The 21,612-nt window shown below is 34.0% G+C and overlaps 1 protein-coding gene across 1 annotated transcript in view; it reads right to left on the minus strand.

The window, feature by feature from the left end:
* LOC127869729 (multiple epidermal growth factor-like domains protein 10) overlaps nucleotides 1-21,124 on the minus strand; it is a 52,240-nt gene extending 31,116 nt beyond the window's left edge. The window contains exons 1-11 of the mRNA XM_052412386.1: nucleotides 21,018-21,124; nucleotides 13,990-14,181; nucleotides 13,548-13,763; nucleotides 13,264-13,395; nucleotides 11,832-11,969; nucleotides 11,383-11,520; nucleotides 7,441-7,578; nucleotides 6,992-7,129; nucleotides 3,523-3,642; nucleotides 760-889; nucleotides 147-262 (exon numbers count right to left, since the gene is read on the minus strand). Of these exons, the coding sequence (XP_052268346.1) occupies nucleotides 147-262; nucleotides 760-889; nucleotides 3,523-3,642; nucleotides 6,992-7,129; nucleotides 7,441-7,578; nucleotides 11,383-11,520; nucleotides 11,832-11,969; nucleotides 13,264-13,395; nucleotides 13,548-13,763; nucleotides 13,990-14,181; nucleotides 21,018-21,084 (1,525 nt within the window). The 5' untranslated portion in view covers nucleotides 21,085-21,124. The remainder of the gene's footprint in view (nucleotides 1-146; nucleotides 263-759; nucleotides 890-3,522; nucleotides 3,643-6,991; nucleotides 7,130-7,440; nucleotides 7,579-11,382; nucleotides 11,521-11,831; nucleotides 11,970-13,263; nucleotides 13,396-13,547; nucleotides 13,764-13,989; nucleotides 14,182-21,017) is intronic.
* Between the last annotated feature and the right edge of the window lie 488 nt (nucleotides 21,125-21,612).

The raw sequence follows: 21,612 nt of genomic DNA on the forward strand, positions 1-21,612 counted from the left end.
AGCATTTTGCAACTTTTGTTATAACATCTTATGGATTACGTTTAATATGTGGTTTAGTTTAACACGTTAAAAACTTTACCCAAACTCACTGATAAGTAGTTGCACAAGTGTGTTCAAAATTACTTTAAATTCAACGCAGCATCTACGGATTGTCATGGTCAGTGTGTCATAGTGGCTAGTTGCTTTTGTTTTTGGCGACAATTCGTCGTAGGCAGAAACAGCCGTTCCTTGACATGATTCCGATGTATTCGATGCAGATGTTCTTGCGAAATAAAAGATGATAAAAATGGCGTTGAATGGGCATAAATAACGCTCGGTAAATGCACATCGGCATAGGTTATATATTGAATAAATGAATACTGAAACCAAACAGAAATCAGAAGGAGAGAAACGCCCCTCGCCATGTGTATATCTAAAATTATCGCAAGTGACCAAATGCCTATACAAACATAACAATAGTTGTGACAATACACAAGAAACATGTAAGGTCGCCGGCTTGCACGATCAATGCAAATCATCGGGTTAAAACCTGTTTTAAGACCCTTCAAACCTTACACATAGCCCGGAATAAATCGCTTAAAAGGACATTACACAACGAAAGATACAAAACATAAGAACATACATCTGCACGATTACAACTGATTCCCCATCTTCAGACGACAAAAATTAAAACACATTTGAGGAGCAATTGAAAATATCAATAAACTACGAAGCAATTATATTAATTATATTAATAGCAGTAAATATATATCTACTTACTGATGACGCCTTCTGTGTCTCAAGCATAATGCCATGACTACACTACAGACAACGCATGCCACAATGGATGCACATATGACGCCCACAAGCTCCCCTTGAGAAAGTTCAATAGTCGTCTTTTCCTCTGTAGCTGAAAAGTATGACACGTATCATAGGCAACATGTGTGGATGTCTTTGGTCATCATTGATGACTATTTAAAACTTTTTTTCTCAATCATTAATTGTTTTCAGACAATGTATCTCTAACGAACAAACTTTAAAACTATTTAATGTAGTTATTTTTTTTCTTTACGATTTGTTAATCATCTTTTACCTTTAGCATAGACGTGACATTACCGTTTGCATACTTCCTGCGTTCAGTCTAAACAGCCAACATAAAAGCGTAAACGAATAAAGATCTAGTAATAAGAAGTTTATAAAGAGTCACTTATTATTAAAGTAAGAAGAGTACAGTTGATCGGAATCGGAATTCTGCTGGTACAATTGCACATGAATGTTCCACTCATTTTGTTAGATTCGAACCTTTCCGAAAACAAATACTCTCTGATTATACGTAAGCAAAATAAGTTTCCGGTGCAAAATCATGGTAAGCCTTTCATTATTTGTTCATACATAAAAAAAAACATTATTGTAGCAATTGGAGTCTTTTGTCGGTGAAGATGTTATTCTATTTAAATGTAATACATTTAGAAACATTATCGACTTTAATTTTGGATTCAGGGTCAGCATTCCGTGATTCTTAAGCAGTAAAAAAAACAAATTCTGATTGATCAGACGTATTCTCAAATATAATAAAATGTACTGTACTTGTTCTTGTATACACGAAATGGAAAATTAATGAATCCTTTACTTTCATTGCATGCGGCCCCTCTAATCATCATCAACAACATCACCATAATCATCACCATCATCATCAGCACCAGCATCATCAACAACAACATCATCATCATCATCATCATCATCATCATCATCATCATCATCATCATCATCATCATCATCATCATCATCATCATCATCATCATCATCATCATCATCATCATCATCATCATCATCTTCATCATCATCATCATCATCATCATTATCATCATCATCATCATCATCATTCAATGTATTTACCTTATTGTGATTATTAGTTCATTTAATGTCTGATGGCGTTGCATAAGAGACTTTGTACAGAAAAATATTGTTTAAAGAAAACTGAAAGAACGGAAAGTGCATTCCTTACATTGTGTCATACAAAGATCGCCAGCAAAGCCTTGTTTACAGCCTTGTGAACATATCCCATCTATATGATGACATGCGCCACTACATTCGCCACATGCTGCGAACAATTGTCTCCAAAGAAACCGAAATCACATTCAAAACGAGTGGATACCAAGTTTGTAAATGTATTAATTCTAAGAAGAGATTGTGATCGTTGTTAATCAAAAAATGAACAAGAATATTGGAAACTAGCATAACCAAATTTTAATACGTTGCTTTGAAACAGTTTTGTCTTTAAAATTATTTTATTAACAATCATTTCATCTTTTTCGGCGTAGCATTTAAACCCAGCTTTTTAACTTCGCTGACCTTTGTAAGCGACTTATCAATTTGAATATAAAATTTCCCACTGGTAGGCCTGAAACTTTTTAAATTAGAAAACGTGCAATCTACCAACAGGTTTCACATTTACATCAATATGTTATTCAATCGACTTTCTAATGTTGGGAAGTATAGGATATGAAAAGGGATACTACAGTGCGTCAAAAAAACGATGTTTACTGCGTGTTCAGCATGACAAAAAATGAATCTATAATGATAAGGCTTGAGGGATAGAGCAGTTTCACACTCAACTCTCGACATCAATACAGTCTATGTGTGCCCCTTTATATTTATAAGATTGTCGGCGCCAAAGAATTTGTACTAACAGGCTGTGTTCTCATAATTACTACGATAATGCATTCTGATCACTCGTTTATTTCAGATCATATAAGTATTGTTGTTCAATAACCTGATATAAGCCCTGACGATTTTGTTTTAGATTGTTTGCGAAATTTACCGTTAAAATGAAAATGTATAAAGCTTTATACTAGCCGTCGTTCCAGCACTGGAATCGCTACCCCACTTTAATGAGTTACATTACATATATCTTGTATACAGATCAGCATAAATTAACAGAGAGTTTTTTAACATAAATTGATTATAAGTGAACGTTTTTGTTGATGCTTTTAATAATGCAAACAATTCAGCGTCGTGATAATATCTTAAATTATTATTATTATTTTATTAGTTTCTTAAAATATTGCTATGACGAATTGTTATATAGAACGTTCTGAACAGTATGCAAAAACCAAAACAAGGGTTGTATTTTACCTTCAATGCACATCGTCCAATTATATCCGGTTTCACATTCCCCAGAGCATACGCCGGACAGTTTGTAAATGGCACCTTGTTTTTACAAGGACTACATGTTTTCTCACATGCAAGACCATAATGGTCATTTTCGCATGATGTTTAATGAAACGTAAATAATAACCTTTATTCGTTTAATTAAGGAATGATGGATGTTTTCATTATTTAATTGTGGACATCATTCTAATAGAGGAAAACGATGTAGGGCAAGTTTCGTATTCACTAATAGCGTATATATAGTAGAGTCGTGCACTTTTTACGAAGGCATATTTTGTAAAACGTAATTTACAAAGTGCCAATTATTATTTAAATTAAAATTAACAAAACTGTCAAAAAGAATTGGAAAAGAAGCATACCATCAGAGAGAACCTTTGTATCCTGCGGCACATCCATCTGGACACATACCGGAAGTCTTATTGCATGCAGCGTTGTTAAGACAATGACCACATTGGGTAAGACAGTCCTGGCCGTACCATCCGTTGTCGCAGGCTATGTGAACACATTTTCATTGAAATCATCCCTCACTGAACATTTTAACGACATATTCAAATATCATTCGTGTAACCTTTTGATTGTTTATCAACTAGCGCATTGCAGAAAAAAAATGTGAGGATTACATATTGCAGCATCAATGAAAAACATATTTTTTCTATCTTATCATTGATTACAAAATGAAAATTAACAGTAAAATAGACATCACTTAGGTTATTTACAGGTAACATGTACATGCATGTGTTAGCTAGGTTTTGTTATTGTATGAACAGACACAATAATGATTTAAATATTGATGGTATGGTAGATTAATTTAACCAATTCCAGTAACAATTAATAATTAAGTTAAGATACATACCATTTGGCTATAATGATAAAGTTACTAAAGTAAATTATTATATGTCCTGTAAATAAAAAGAATGGCATTGGATGAGACAAACACACACGCAAAATTACCTAAAAATCGGGCAGTTTGTTTTGTATTAATCGACTGAAACCATTTTCAAACTCCACATAGATATCAGTAAAACAAATTAATGTATTTTACACGTTTCATGATGATTGGGGAAAAAATCCGAAGTAGTATTTGTGTATTTTAAATTGGCATTCAAACTTAGTTTGAACCCACATGAGCAACTATCGACCTACGCTGAGGAAACACAATTTTATCGATCTGACCGTTTTTCAATATTTGTCAATAATACGGCTTCTAGAGTGTTTAGGATGTTTGATACTGCATGTACGCAAAAAGCTTTCTCTGAATAGATAAAGCTATATGTATTTTGACTTACTGAGCCATAACAAAACCTTCGTAACTTAAATATAATACAATGCAGACATATAGACAAATGTGTTTCGTGATCAGTTTCCAATTATGAGAATACAACGTAAAATACAAGTACTTAGTGAACATATAAGTTAATTTCTTTGCACATAATTATGACAAATTTGTAATAGTTAACAATTTCTAACACAGAACCATGCATACGTTCATATTTTTACATTATAGTAATTTAGGGGGGACAACTTTGTTTGAATAGATCAGTTAGCAAATAGGTAGCGTTGGTTATATCTCTTGAACAAGAAGCTGGAAAAGTAAATAGTTTACTTATGAAAATTGTTAAATTAAGTGGGGAAATGGTATTCAGCTATTGACATAATATATAGCCTGAAAGGTCATTAGGATTCAAGAGTAACATTTATTGTTCTTTAATTGGCTTAAGCTGTATGCGACTGTCTTGGAAAATGTGATGGTAATCATCATCATCATCATCATCATCATCATCATCATCATCATCAACATCATCATCATCATCATCATCATCATCATCATCATCATGTTCATCATGTTAATCATCATCATCATCATCATCATCGAAATCATCATCGTCATCATCATCATCATCATTATTATCATGGTTACAATCAAGCCACAACTGCCTAAACTAAACGTTAAACAAACGGATCGTTAGGTAGCTATTTGTAACGAAATACCAAACAATTTTCGAATTCAGTCAAGATAAAGTTAGAAAAAATACTTCTTCAGTTTTAATAAGGTTTTAAAATAGCCGTATACAGAAAATTTCCGCGCAGACTGACTGAATTTTTTTTTAATGACCGTACCTATGTTTTATCTGGGCCTAGATACCATTAAAACATGGTATGAGCAAGTTGTATGATGAGCTGACTACACAAGTGACTTCTTACGAGTTAGGAGCTTTTACTATATTATATTAAGGACAATGCGCCATCCCCTGGAGGCCATAATTGCAACAAAGCGAATATTTGTTTTTCTCTGAGATATTTTAAGAACGAATGTTCTTAATAAGTATCATGAAAATTTGACCGTAAAAGTCTTTTCTAGACTGAAAACAAAGTTTTACTGTATACATAACCATAAAATTGCCCGGAACACTTGCGGCCGTGTTTTACCCACTGTTGAAACTGCGCTGAGATATAGCAGTAAAAGGTTTATGACCAAATTATATGAAGTTTCTAAAATAAATATACATTTTAAAGTGTGAACAAGGTTAACAAAGTTAAATTGAAGCCATATAAGGAAACTGCCCCGCCCTTTGATGGCACTGTTGTTAAAACGGCCGGAATCATTTTCGAATTCGGATATTATGTAATGTTCTGACTATGTTTTTTGAGGTGGGAACTATAAATAATACGTCTAAATGTAAAATAGCTTTTTTAAAGTTGACCTAGTTACATAGTTTATATTATGTACGTGATACCGTTTCGAACTCCGCTTACATATCATTGGGACAAATATTATGCCCACGTATAACGATCTACCAATAAGTGTGGTCACTAGATTGTTAAGGTAACGCATCCGTAATGGGCACCTTTCCATATTTAATATAATGTATTATATTCTTAATCAGCATCATTTCACTGAACTACAGGCAAAATTTTAGGTAAGCTTTCTATGCTTTTAAAAAATAAAAATAAAAATGCATCATGCATGATTCGTATTTTCAGCAGTAAATGACACAATTTAGCTATAACGTCGTTATATTTAACAATAAACATAGCTTATATGCTTTATTAAATCAAATAACGTTAGAAAAGAAATAAAACGCGTCGCAAATAGTACGTGTTGTCGGCGGGTTTCGAACCTGCGCTGGAAGACCCCCCCCCCCCACCCCAAACGATTTCTAGTCTATCGCCTTAACCATTCCGCCACGACAACTTCACATTGGTACCCGCTTAAATTAGATATCCATAAGTAAACAGGTAAAAAGGCTCTTCGATCTTTGAAGAAATCGCGGGAAATCATTACGGGTGCGCTACCTTAATAAGGTTAATGTTCAAGACGGACGACGCATGACGAACAACGAAAAATAGGTGATCACAAAAGCTAGCTATGATCACTTCGAGCTCATGTGAGCTAAAATGTGTCTCAATAAAGTGCTGTTAGGTTCAAAAAGTAACAATTCTTTATATTTTAAGGATTTTTTAGTTCAATAAACCACATCGTTTTTTTTCTTTTATAATGACTTTTATACATATAAACTCATTTTAACAAAGGTTTGTTTCTATATGAACAATTCCCTGTTGTGATTTTGTCCAAAGATAAGACACAATTTTGAACCGTGCTCTGGCATATATGGAGTTATCTATTAATTTTTCGGATAGCAATAAAAAACACATTTTGACATGCTCTGAATATTCATGTACTAACGACTCAAGTGTGTTAATTTCGTTGTTTGTCTTTTCTTTTTGGGCCAACAATTTCGTGCGGTTATATATTTCTCTGTGTGTCTTAAAATATGACTACTGCATTTGTTTAGAGGGACGCTCAACCCACAAATTAATTTTACATTGATTGATAATTTACCGTCTTTGCACATCGTCCCGTTATATCCGGGTTCACATTCCCCAGGGCAGAGGCCGGAAACCGTGTTGCAGGGCACCTTGTTCTGACAATTACCACACTTGTTCTGACATCCAAGACCATGAAATCCGTCATCACATTCTGTTCAATGAATAGTCAAGAATAACTATACATATACATTAAGTAGTAGCATCGATGTTTTCATCCACACGTACTTATCAGCAGTAACATTTAGGAAAACGATTTCGTGGATGATTCATATTCACTAACAACAAATACATCTGTTTCGTACTGACAACGCATATATAGCTTAAATATAATTTTATCATCAGCGTTATGTTTAAATATTATTACAAAAGAAGATCTAGTCACACGACGTTTATAAAGAGTCAATTATTATAACATATCTAAAGCGAAAGGGCTGTGAATGGGAATCAGAAAAAAGAACGTACTTTCTTTGCAGAGAGAACCATTGTATCCTGCAGCACATCCTTCTGGACACATTCCGTTAGTCTTATTACAGGTAGCGTTGTTTAGACATTGACCACATTGTGTAAGACAGCCCTGACCGTACCATCCATTGTCGCAGGCTATGCGAACACATATTTATTAAAATCATCGCTGATGTAACATATTAACGACGTATTCAAATATCATTGGTGTAATCTTTCGATGGTGTATCAACTAGCGCATTTGCAAAACAAATTGTGAGAATAACATATTGCAGCACCAATGAAAAAAGTATTTTTTCTATCTTCTTACCATTGATTAAAAAATGAAAATTAACAGTAAAATAGGCATCACTGAGACTGTAAACAGGTTACATTTACATGCATGCGCAAGGTTGATTTTGTGATTGAACGAATAACATAATTATGATTTAAATATTGAATGTATGGTAACCTCATTTATCAAATTTCAATAATAAATAAAAATTAACTTAAGACTAAAGTAAATTGTTGTCCTGTGAATAAAACTAGTGTCATTGGATGAGACAAGCACCCACGCAAAATTACCCCACAATTGGGCAATATTGTTTGGTAAATCAACTTAAACCATTTTCAAACTCGATATTTACATCAATAGAGCACAATAATGTATGTAACAAGTTCATGGACATTGGGGAAACAATCCAAAGAAGTTTTCAGGTATTTTAAATTTGCATACTGACTCAGTTGTTGACCCCACATTACCAAATATCAAACTTTGCTGAGGTAACACAATTGTATTGTTCTGGCCAACGTTTAAGATATGTCAATAATACAGCTTTTAGAGTGTTAACCATTTATAATGTTTAATACGGCATGTACGTAAATAGTTGTCTCTGATAAGATAAAACTATTAATATTTTTACTTACAGAGCTATATCAAAACCTGTATTACTTAAAGAAAACAAAATAAAGACATACAGGCAAATGTGTCATCGTAATCTGTTGCAAATTGTGATAATACAACTTGGAACACTATTACTTATTGAAACATACATGTTAATTTCTTGGCACACAATTATGACAAATTGTTGATAGTTAATACCATTTCAAAACACAGAAGCATGCACACTTTCATATCTAAACATAATATTAATTTAGGGGCGACAACTCTGGTTGAAGAAATATGTTATCCAGTAGGAAGCACAGGTTATTTATCTTGAGCAAGAAGCTGCAAAAGTAAATAGTTCACTTATAAATATTTTTAGACTCAGTGGGAAACATTAGATTCAGCTCTTCACATAATCCATATGTGCTTAACGGTCAAGTTGGATTCAACAGTATCAGTTATTGTTCTTTAATTGGATATTGCTGTATGCGACATTATTTAAAAAAATTGTAATTTTAATACTCATCATCATCATCGCCATCGCCATCATCATCATCATCATCATCATCATCATCATCATCATCATCATCAGCAGCAGCAGCAGCATCATCATCATCATCATCATCATCATCATCATCATCATCATCATCATCATCATCATCATCATCATCATCATCATCATCATCATCATCATCATCATCATCATCATCATCACACTCCTCCTCCTCCTCATCCTCATCATCATCATCATTATCATTATCATCATCATCATCATCATCATCATCATCATTATCATCATCATCATCATCATCATCATCATCATCATCATCTTCATCATTTTTATCATCTTAATCATCTTAATGATCTTAATCACCTAAATCATCTTAATAATCATCATCATCATCGTTATTATTACCACCACCCCCAATAACAACACCATCATAGTCATCACCATCATAATCATCAGTATCATCACCACCATCATCATCATTAACATCATCATTATACAATCATTTTATTTATAAAAAAAACATTACGCTCCCATATATATATATGTGTAAGAGTTCTCATAATGTTCAGATAATATTCAGAGAAAAGCAACATCAACGTGTGTTGAAAGGTTACACTTGAGCCTAAACTAAACGCTAAACAAACATATCTCAAGGTATCTATTTTTAGCGAAATACCAAAACAAATTTCGATTTCAGCCAAGATAAACTAAGAAACAAATACGTTGAGAACGTTTAACAAAGATTAAGTTAATATGCAACTTCTTCAGTTTTAATAAGGTTTTAAAATAGCCGTATACAGAAAATTTCCGCGCAGCCTGACTGAATTTTTTTTAATGACCGTACCTATGTTTTATCTGGGCCTAGATACCATTAAAACATGGTATGAGCAAGTTGTATGATGAGCTGACTACACAAGTGACTTCTTACGAGTTAGGAGCTTTCACTATATTATATTAAGGACAATGCGCCATCCCCTGGAGGCCATAATTGCAACAAAGCGAACATTTGTTTTTCTCTGAGATATTTTAAGAACGAATGTTCTTAATAAGTATCATGAAAATTTGACCGTAAAAGTCTTTTCTAGACTGAAAACAAAGTTTTACTGTAGACATAACCAGAAAATTGCCCGGAACCCTTGCGGCCGTTTTTTACCCACTGTTGAAACTGCGCTGAGATATAGCAGTAAAAGGTTTATGACCAAATTATATGAAGTTTCTAAAATAAACATACATTTTAAAGTGTGAACAAGGTTAACAAAGTTAAATTGAAGCCATATAAGGAAACTGCCCCGCCCTTTGATGGCACTGTTGTTAAAACGGCCGGAATCATTTTCGAATTCGGATATTATGTAATGTTCTGACTATGTTTTTTGAGGTGGGAACTATAAATAATACGTCTAAATGTAAAATAGCTTTTTTAAAGTTGACCTAGTTACATAGTTTATATTATGTACGTGATACCGTTTCGAACTCCGCTTACATATCATTGGGACAAATATTATGCCCACGTATAACGATCTACCAATAAGTGTGGTCACTAGATTGTTAAGGTAACGCATCCGTAATGGGCACCTTTCCATATTTAATATAATGTATTATATTCTTAATCAGCATCATTTCACTGAACTACAGGCAAAATTTTAGGTAAGCTTTCTATGCTTTTAAAAAATAAAAATAAAAATGCATCATGCATGATTCGTATTTTCAGCAGTAAATGACACAATTTAGCTATAACGTCGTTATATTTAACAATAAACATAGCTTATATGCTTTATTAAATCAAATAACGTTAGAAAATAAATAAAACGCGTCGCAAATAGTACGTGTTGTCGGCGGGTTTCGAACCTGCGCTGGAAGATCCCCCCCCCCACCCCAAACGATTTCTAGTCTATCGCCTTAACCATTCCGCCACGACAACTTCACATTGGTACCCGCTTAAATTAGATATCCATAAGTAAACAGGTAAAAAGGCTCTTCGATCTTTGAAGAAATCGCGGGAAATCATTACGAGTGCGCTACCTTAATAAGGTTAATGTTCAAGACGGACGACGCATGACGAACAACGAAAAATAGGTGATCACAAAAGCTAGCTATGATCACTTCGAGCTCATGTGAGCTAAAATGTGTCTCAATAAAGTGCTGTTAGGTTCAAAAAGTAACAATTCTTTATATTTTAAGGATTTTTTAGTTCAATAAACCACATCGTTTTTTTTCTTTTATAATGACTTTTATACATATAAACTCATTTTAACAAAGGTTTGTTTCTATATGAACAATTCCCTGTTGTGATTTTGTCCAAAGATAAGACACAATTTTGAACCGTGCTCTGGCATATATGGAGTTATCTATTAATTTTTCGGATAGCAATAAAAAACACATTTTGACATGCTCTGAATATTCATGTACTAACGACTCAAGTGTGTTAATTTCGTCGTTTGTCTTTTCTTTTTGGGCCAACAATTTCGTGCGGTTATATATTTCTCTGTGTGTCTTAAAATATGACTACTGCATTTGTATAGAGGGACGCTCAACCCACAAATTAATTTTACATTGTTTGATAATTTACCGTCTTTGCACATCGTCCCGTTATATCCGGGTTCACATTCCCCAGGGCAGAGGCCGGAAACCGTGTTGCAGGGCACCTTGTTCTGACAATTACCACACTTGTTCTGACATCCAAGACCATGAAATCCGTCATCACATTCTGTTCAATGAATAGTCAAGAATAACTATACATATACATTAAGTAGTAGCATCGATGTTTTCATCATCACGTACTTATCAGCAGTAACATTTAGGAAAACGATTTCGTGGATGATTCATATTCACTAACAACAAATACATCTGTTTCGTACTGACAACGCATATATAGCTTAAATATAATTTTATCATCAGCGTTATGTTTAAATATTATTACAAAAGAAGATCTAGTCACACGACGTTTATAAAGAGTAAATTATTATAACATATCTAAAGCAAAAGGGCTGTAAATGGGAATCAGAAAAAAGAACGTACCTTCTTTGCAGAGAGAACCATTGTATCCTGCAGCACATCCATTTGGACACACACCGGAAGTCTTATTACAGGTAGCGTTGTTCAGACATTGACCACATTGTGTAAGACAGCCCTGGCCGTACAATCCGTTGTCGCAGGCTGTTAATATTAATTTTACGTGTCTTAGACGTTACGTTATTTTCTTAAAGAACGCTTCACAACAAACTATTTTCTCAAACATTAAAGCTTTGACAATAAAGTATAAATCCTTCCGTTGTCCTGAATGATTTAAAACTGTTGAGAAAAAGTACATTTAAGCGTATATGTAGTAAGCACACGAACTACCTTTCCAAGCAGTTCAGTTTTAAGTTGCTCTACAACTATCTACCACTTTGTTAATTATTTGTTTAGATTCGGCCCTACTCGTGTGTGCGTGATTCTACGTAAACATCAGTCATAGGAAGGTATTCAAACACATGTGGTGTCATAGTTTTTAAGCAAATAATGTTCACCTCATGCATTATTTGTTCGTTAATCCAACATCCACAATTTAAGCAATGTTTAAAAAAATATATTTAAATAGATCTATATAATCAATACATTTATTTCGGTTATGTTCTGTTGTGGTTCAGAGATTCGTAACTCCAGAGTTGGAACACTGAGCTTTGTATGTTTCTTTAACAAAGTAGTCCAAATCGGAAGCAGTTAATAAACATTCTGATAAAATAATCATTTATCCCGATTATTTTACTTCTGGTTGATCACATATATAATCGAATACACTTAAACTGTTAAGTTCATATTTATTAATTATTCTGACAATGCCATATTGTGTTTTCTTAAATCGTTACATCGCCGAATGTTCATAAGAGTGAAAGGTTGAAATCAGATGCGGCGTTGCATGGGACTATTGTAAATGGTTTCACGTTCAGCCTCGTTCTGGAGTTCTGCGAGTCACGTGACTTTGCGCTCTAATCAATTTAGGCCAATTGTGAAAAGGGTCTATTAGAAATGTATTTATTAACTTTGACTTAAATCATGTGAGATCGACCGTACCAGGTATTACTGTTGATATAATTGCAAAAACATGTTACGGTAATTTGTTAAATGCTACAATTTCCGTTCACAAATGAATAAAAGGGATACGTTTATGTAAACAGACATTGCGCGTCACAGTTTCCGATGCAAATAATGTTTATCCCGTGCAATCATTTAACCATACATACAAATAATATATGTAGCCCATGAAGTATTTTCTCGAAATGTGTCTACTATTAACATGTGATACAGAAATTTGTGCACAAAAAACGAATATAGTATGTTTACAAAGTAGTCCAAATTTGTAGCAATTTATAGAACATCTGCTGATTAAATTTTAATATATCCAGATTCAATAACTTATTTACCGTTTACTTAATTGCATTAACGAAATGAAAATAAATACAAAGTTTACTTTGATTGCACGCGGCTCCTATCCAGCCTCTCTGACACCCTGTTCTACAGTAACCGGTTACAGTTTCACAAGGTCCTTCCATACATTGACATCTTTGTACACAATTAGGTCCGTAGGTTCCAATCAGGCAATCTTTAAAACACGCATATGCTATATTACAGAGCACACATTTATTAAACCAAACTGATTGTTGATTATAACGATGGATTGCAAAAGCACAAAAATAAGGCTTACACCATGTCATGTTACTAATATAGATGAGTGAAAGGCCCTTGATGCTTTACCTTCTTGTCTGTAAACCTCCATTTCACATATTGTCATATAATTTGACAACGGGTGCCCAACCAACGCGTGACCAACCACGCGTATTGCTTGCATAGCCTGTGGCGGACTTATCTCGTAGGTTCGAAGGATATTAGACGAAGTTTTGACCCGTTGTTCGACCGTGTTATTGTCAGCATTAACACCAAACAATGTAATTTCCCTAAACTGTTCGTAACCTGAAATTTAAGAAGACGTATTTATTATCGTAGTATACAATTTAAAGTGTTATAAAATGTTAATAATGCATACGAAATTTAATCTCATGACACAGCTTTGTTACAAACTACATCTCAAATTTATTGAACTCTGTTTATTATGATTATATGAATAAGTGTCAAAAGATAAAACACACAACAAAGGGAAACAAACATTAATATACATGTATCTTAAGAAATCTACTACCTCCGTCGGTACGACCCTGAAGTACAATGCGCTTCACAAAATATGTTTGTGGTAGACTTAATTGGAACCAGGTCGGCCTTGTAATGGCGGTACAACCAGTGCTTTCATCGATGGCTCGGTTGAGAACCCAATTTTCATATACTGATTGGTTTGTCGACAGTGTAGCTCCTTGAAGTACAACTTTACTTTCACCTTAAAAAGCAGGCGTTATTTTAGTGATCAATTTTAGAATTATTCGAATGGCAACATTGCGAATCCAAATCAGCTATCACTTATAGCGAATTTGTTTTCAAGTTCAAAAAGTTAATGTATCTAAATACATTCGTGTTGTGTTTCGTTGCCGCTAATGTGATTTGTTTAGAACGTTTTAGAACGCATCGATCTTGGTTGAAACATATGTTATTTTGTGAATAAAAATTATTATTTAGAACAGAATAACATGATTACTATTAGCACGAAAGGTACAATCGTATTTATTTTGCTGCATAAATACATGTACTGTTTAAATTAACTAACATCAATGAAGTATGACTTAAATGTGGTACGATGCAATTTATTGGCGTAATAATTTCAAACGTGTGTTTTAGGTCTTCATATGGAAAAAGATGCATAGCATGACAGAAACAGTTATTGTCGAAGGACTGTCTCTTAATGGGGCATATTGTAGACACTGTGATAGAGAAGATAGAGAAAAAAGACCTAGATTTAGAGATAATAGTTGTAAAAGACGAGAAACTGTTTCAAATGAAACTGAGCTTAGTATCAGAACGTTTGCTTACTTTTAAGTGTAAAGAAACTGTATCGAAATACCCGTATTGTGTAATTAACAGCTCCGTTATTTTGATTGAACACTATTTCAAATACATAGATATTCATTAGCTTTACTGAATATAGTTCTGAGTCTGCAATGCAGCGTCTGTTTACGTCTCTCGCAAGAGACCTATAATATAGTATGTTCGAGTAAATCCGATCGTTTTACTGTAAATAAACCAGCTAATTGTTATGGCTTACAATCGGAATTTTCCGCACAAGCGTATAACATAGGTAGAAAACGTATTTGCTACAGTAATGTGTATACATGCATACAGGCAGAAGTTAAGTGAATAAATATAAATAGGTAGAAATTCCGAAAAACACAACAATCAAAAGCCTGAATCATTATTCATAATTACATTACAAATTCTATGTGTTGAACTGTATTGTTTATTAATAAGTTTAGTATAATTCTTATACAAATGGGAAACTACATACTTTAAAGTTGGATCACAATCGTCAACGCTTTCTATAAGCGCCTGTACAGTTTTTCATTTTCACAATATGACAACCGGATTTAAAACTTCCTTCTTGACATGCGAATTGTAACATGAGTTAATGTAGAAAATGACATTTGGTTGTTTCATGAGAAATGCGAAAACCGTAGATATCTATGTAAATGATCTAGTTAATCTAGTTTAACGCTCACCAACAAACTTATTGTATTGTGCGCACTTCCGGATTGTACGGATATAAGACTCCACCCTCCCCTCTCTGTAAAACTTATTTATGTTCATTTGTCAAGCGTATGATAATGCCCGACAGTACACGAGTCCATCCGTTAGCTGCTGAAAGTGATATATCAACAATTGTGACGGACTGATCATGTACATAATCGAGATTCCGTCGGGTGGGTTTAATTATCAAATGAATTAAACGACACAATTTAAATGCATGTACTTACTCAAATGTAGACATTACTAAAGAAAAAGTTGAGTGACTCCGAACTGTCTATAATGCCCAGAAATAGTTGAGAATATTGATGGTTACACAGTGGTTCTTCATAAAGTGTGTTCTTAACCACCTTTGCGAACGGACACTTTGACCGCAATATATTTTAACCAAATCATATCAATCGGTGTTATACAATTGCCTAAAGGAGAATATTGTTAAATAACTTAATCCCAATACATAAGCGTTGGTCCAAATAAGGCAAATGTTATGAGCAATTTAAATTGTAAGTTGTAAATATTTAATAGCCGCGTAATTATACACTCGTCGTCTAATCTTGAGCCAACTTTAAGTGTTACCGTAGTAGCTCTAAGTTTAATAACACTATAAATTTGTAAACAACCTCTTTTAGACAAAATAATCATTTGATATGCCTCTTATTTTTTTGGACATGTAGATTTCCCCTATTTTAATGACTCTTATTCTTTAGACAGTTGCATTTGATCCGAATTCATCTTATTGGTATTTTCGTTAATCCCTCGACATATCACATCTGTGTTTTTCCAACCAGTGTACGGTAATAAAACCTGAAAGATGAATACGAAAAGTCAGTAGACCGCTCCGTTTGCTTTATTTTAATATAAAGGCATACGAACTCGGTAAGGTAAGTATGAGTACTGTGAGGTACATCGTATAGCGGAGTTGCGGAATACCGCTATGTCATCGTGGTTACACATTAAAATACACAGGGCATTAATTCGATAGCGCAATAGCACGATGGCGACAATGTAATAGTACGATGGCGACAATGCAATAGTACAATGGCGACAATTCGATAAGCATATCGTACAGTCGCCATCGTATCATCGTACTGTCGTCATCGTATCATCGCATTGTCGCCATCGTACTATTGCACTGTCGCTATCGTATAGTCGCACTGTCGTCATCGTATTAACGCACTATCGCATTGTCGCATTGTCACCATCGTACTATCGCACTGTCGCAATCGTATTGTCGCACTGTCGCCATCGTACTATCGCATTGTCGCCATCGTACTATCGCGTTGTCGCATTGTTGCTATCGTACTATCGCATTGTCGCCATCGTATTATCGCGTTGTCGCCATCGTACTATCGAGTTGTCGCCATCGTACTATCGCATTATCGCATTGTCGCCCTCTGGATTATAATGTGTAACCACGATGGTATAAACGGTATTCCGTACGGAGTACTTTTGTCCATACGAAAATGAGAAAACAAACCGTTTTTGAAAGTATGATTTTTGTGTTTTTTTACAGAGGTAAGTATGTTCATATACATGGAAACATCGTATACTCAAATTGACGAACATATAACCTAATTGAATACTATTGTTGATGAAAAGTCCAGATTTTACAGGGAACAAGGCATCAATTGTGCAATATATAAAATATTTTGTTAAAAGTACAAGATAGAATCGCTGGAAAGAAAACAATTTTAAGGCGGAATTGTCGCGTGGCGCGCTTAACAGGCCATACCGGAAGCCAGTAACTTCAACTCTCATCGCAATGCAGTGGGTCTACTACTGAATAACCATTGATACTAGTGATAGTAAGTATATTGAAGATATATTCTAGACATCCCTAAATTTGGAAATAAATTGATCCAATTTAGAAGGATTGGAAAGTCCACTAGGCATACATGGGTTAACCTCGCATCGCAATCCAGTGGGTCTACTACTGAATAACCATTGATACTAGTAATAGTAAGTATATTGAAGATGTAGTAAGTTGCGGTTATGAGCGTGCTTTTATATTAACACCCGATCATTTTGCGTTGAAAAACAAATGCTCATCTAGACTTAAGTGAATGATCGTTAACAACTATTTGAAACTTGTTTTTTGGAATGCGTTGTTTCACGTTATAATGATGTTAATCAGTTTTCCATAACTTTAAACTGAGTGGCTAGACTTGAATAAATGTAGATAAGATTATATATCAAATACATCAAACCAGACAAAAAGTAGTTCCAGTATGATTCGTAGCTAGCAGTGTAGGGCAGAGAAAGCCTTTTCAAAGTTTGATTGGAAACACGGTAAGATTGATAACTAGACATTTAATCGATTGCATAATTGCTAGAGCGTCTTGGTTCACGCCCATTTAGTGCTAAAGCAATCAATTTTCGAAATTACGTTCTTGTTAAAACAACAGCGGCAACGGGTTCAACTCAATCAAGTGTGTGTGTTAAATATTTTGCTGATGCAAGTAGAATATGTTATAGAGATGTAATCGAACAATGTAGCTTTAATGTAGATAAGCAACATGATATTCCTTGGGAGTTTCTTGGAAACGAACAGGTAGGATTAAACTGCAATTAGATTAACTAAATTGACGAACAGAGCAACGGTATGTACTCGCGGTCATCGAGACACGTAAACGAGACACATTGGAATGCAAATGAGCTCAGGAAAAAGAGCAACCTGTTTCCGGAAGTAAACGGATTAAATGCGGGCGTTTCAATTAACCATACAGGTAATGCAAATTGCAAATAAACCATTTGTGTAGTTATTTAGCCACAGGAAGTTGTTTTTCAGGAGAAACCTTATAAGTGGCCCTTCTTTCAACATGACGCCAGTAAGATTTATATGATCAGGAATCTTCTTGCATACATCTAGAATAGGTATGCTATGGTCTCCGGAAGCGGAAATATGATCCCATAAGCTTGTTCACAAACGTGAGAACTATTGGCATGATATGATTCCCGGAAATGGACAAAGAATCCCATAAGTGACAAGAACATTGTGTATATGGTACATTCGCCGAAGAGGACGTTACAGATATTAGACGGTTTTCGGAAATGTGTTGTAGATGATATGGAATGTCCGTTAAAGGGAACCATAAAATCCTTTATATAAAGGCTTACAATTGTGAGGTAAAACATCTATATGCGACTGGCATCTTGTCTGATACTAAACTCGCAGCTGAAGTTTGCATGAAGCGGAAGCAGTTAATATAATTGTTAAAACTTATGAAAATGCTTTGCAAAATTTGTATAATTAATTTTTAACCATCAAAATATAAAACCTATTTTATTCAATGGTAGTACTGAAAATAATACCATACATAGCTTTAAATATATTTTATGACAAATAGATATAACGTTGTGTCCCTATTAGATTCCAAGAGCAAACAATGGAAATAGCATCTAGTTAAAAGTCGGGGTTTCGATGTAGACGATTGGCAGACAAAACCATTCATTTTTCTAATAAGATACCACGTGTGGTAAACATTCGGCTCACCTACTCGCATCACATGTAAACAATACACGTAAACTGTGTAATTTACCGTGGTAGCTTTTCTGCCACAGAGACAGTTGATGCTTTAGAATAATATTCTGGGAACGAAGTTAAGTCGTTGGTAAACCACCTAGGTTGTTGTAGAGCAGTATATCGAAGTAAGCAATATGCACTATTTGGTCCCATCATGAATTAGAGTGCCTTATAGGCAAATGTCGATTTTTCAGACTGAGAGTTAAGCGATTAAAAAAAAACTGAGGATGAGATTCTTTGATTCCAGGATTTGGAAATAGGTTGTTTTGTAAAAATAGGATATATAAATATAATTATATATTTAAGCGTTTTGACGCATATCATTGTATAAACATATATTGATGTATAAAGTACATTTCTTAAGTTATTGTAAAATGTGATCAACCTATCTCCAAAATAATAACCGAATGTAAAGCTTAATTTACGAAGATAAATACTGATGCTATAAAACACAATGTTTGGCAGTTTGCAGCGTTTGACGAACATACTATTTGTCAAGTTGAACAATTCTAGCAGCAATACATTTTGAGTTTCGCTTGACACAAGTTCCAAAAATGACAATTGTATCCTTGATAAACAAAAGGTCCACAACTACATCAAAACAGAAAAACAAACTGCAACAAAACACTACACATGTGTACAATTTCACCTGGTGGTTTAAATAGTATCAAGTTTTCTTCACTACATGAATCATAAATTCTTAAATCTAACTCTAGTCAAAAATTAGACGGAACAATGGCCGTGCAAAATTAAAAGAGATGGTCACAATTTTAAACGCAATGCACTTTTAAGGTACATATTTTAAGTTATAAACAATGACTTATGTATTATCTGAAATGAATGAAGAATTACAAGAATGTGCTTACTATTTACAGAATTTTTAATTATATACATAAAAAACTTTATGAACGCGTGATGAACACTGTTTTATGTTATGAGGAAAATCATAGAAACTATTTGATCGATTTATATATTGTTTTTAGCCAGGCAAACCGTCAAGTCACAACACCGTCTTCAACTAACTTAATAAACTTGACATTTAAGTAGATAAATGCTGTCCGTGTATTTACCATGGTTATCAATGCAAAAAAAAAGATTGGGCTTACATTAAATGACAGCCTGGAAGGAAACCCTTAATCGCGCGCGTGCACCAACAATCTTCGACTTGCACTTCACGAATCATTACACTGGTCGTTCCACAATAGTAAGGCTACATTTTATTAATCCTGAAAACAGGATCTTAAGAAACTGTTGAATGAAGTGTCGAAAAATTGTTTACAACAATGGCACCGTTAAACTACAGATGACACTTAAGTACCATGAATATCATAAAATGGATGCACATAAATGTATGCTACACAAATAAAATGTTCAACCAGCTCATGATCGTTTGCTCTTCCCGTGTGAGATCATCCAACAAGTGCGTAGCACCAACATTAACAATGTGACCAAGGCAAATGGCCGGCACAATAACGAACAAAAATATATACAACACAAAATAGCCATCAATTTTTTTAAAGCTTGGATTTTCAAATATGGCGGTGAAGAAAAGCTTCAGTTAAGTGAACATATAAGTACAAGTGAACATACATACATGCCGAAAAATATTTGTATAAAGATATTACTATACTCGTAACTACGAATATTATTTTTGTACAGTATCGATTAACAGCGTTCAGAGAAAATAATGTTTCACAAGATGCGCAGCAACGACTGAAAGTATTTATCGATGTCAACGCATTTCTTTGTGTGTGTGTGTTATGTTTTTAAGCCGTTAACTTAATTTCGATAAGGATAACACGAGACTTTTGTAAAACTGATAACGTAATTTCGTCAAAATAACGACCTTATTCAATCGTTTTATCGATCATTTCACAGCTCTTTAACAATGTTTGAAACGAACAATTATCCGTTTTAAAACATAATTGTCTATCATTTCAAAATTTAAAAAATCAAACTGTTTTTTCTTAATTTATGTGAATAATTATAACCGTATGAATATCTAATTCGATTAATACCTGTGCAATTACATGCCTGTAGAATCAATCCAAATACAACTAAAGCTCTTCTTTCTTTTGTATACATTCTTAAATAAGCAACTGTTACTTTAGCGAATGTTAATTGACTAAAGCGTTAAGTGAAATGAACTCGCACATCGAAGATTATGGGTATAAAACTTCCTTTTACACATCTATGTGGCATGAGTATAACGAACAGGACAATGGATTGTTTTCGGAGAAACAGGAAGACCATAGATATCTGAATTAAACAAATGTGTGACGTTTTCAAGTTACTTAAATAATGTACACCTCCGAATTCCAAGATTAATAGCAGATAATCAACATAAACATAAGGATATCGTATGTTTGCAGCAAAAGTTTGTTGAAAATTAAAATCGACATTTACTTGCTATTGGAAGTTGAATGTTATAACGAAAGGAAATGTTCGGCTCACAGAAAATTCACGTTAATGTTCTGAGCACAGAGACATAACAGTTCACCGTTAAAGACTTACCAATCTTAACAATTGCTAGTTTGATTAAATCGACTATTTAATATTTTTACCTATTTTAAATATTCATATTATATTGTTGTCCGAATACACCCCCGTGCA

This window comes from Dreissena polymorpha, chromosome 2 (assembly GCF_020536995.1).
Source record: "Dreissena polymorpha isolate Duluth1 chromosome 2, UMN_Dpol_1.0, whole genome shotgun sequence".
Lineage (NCBI taxonomy): Eukaryota > Metazoa > Mollusca > Bivalvia > Myida > Dreissenidae > Dreissena > Dreissena polymorpha.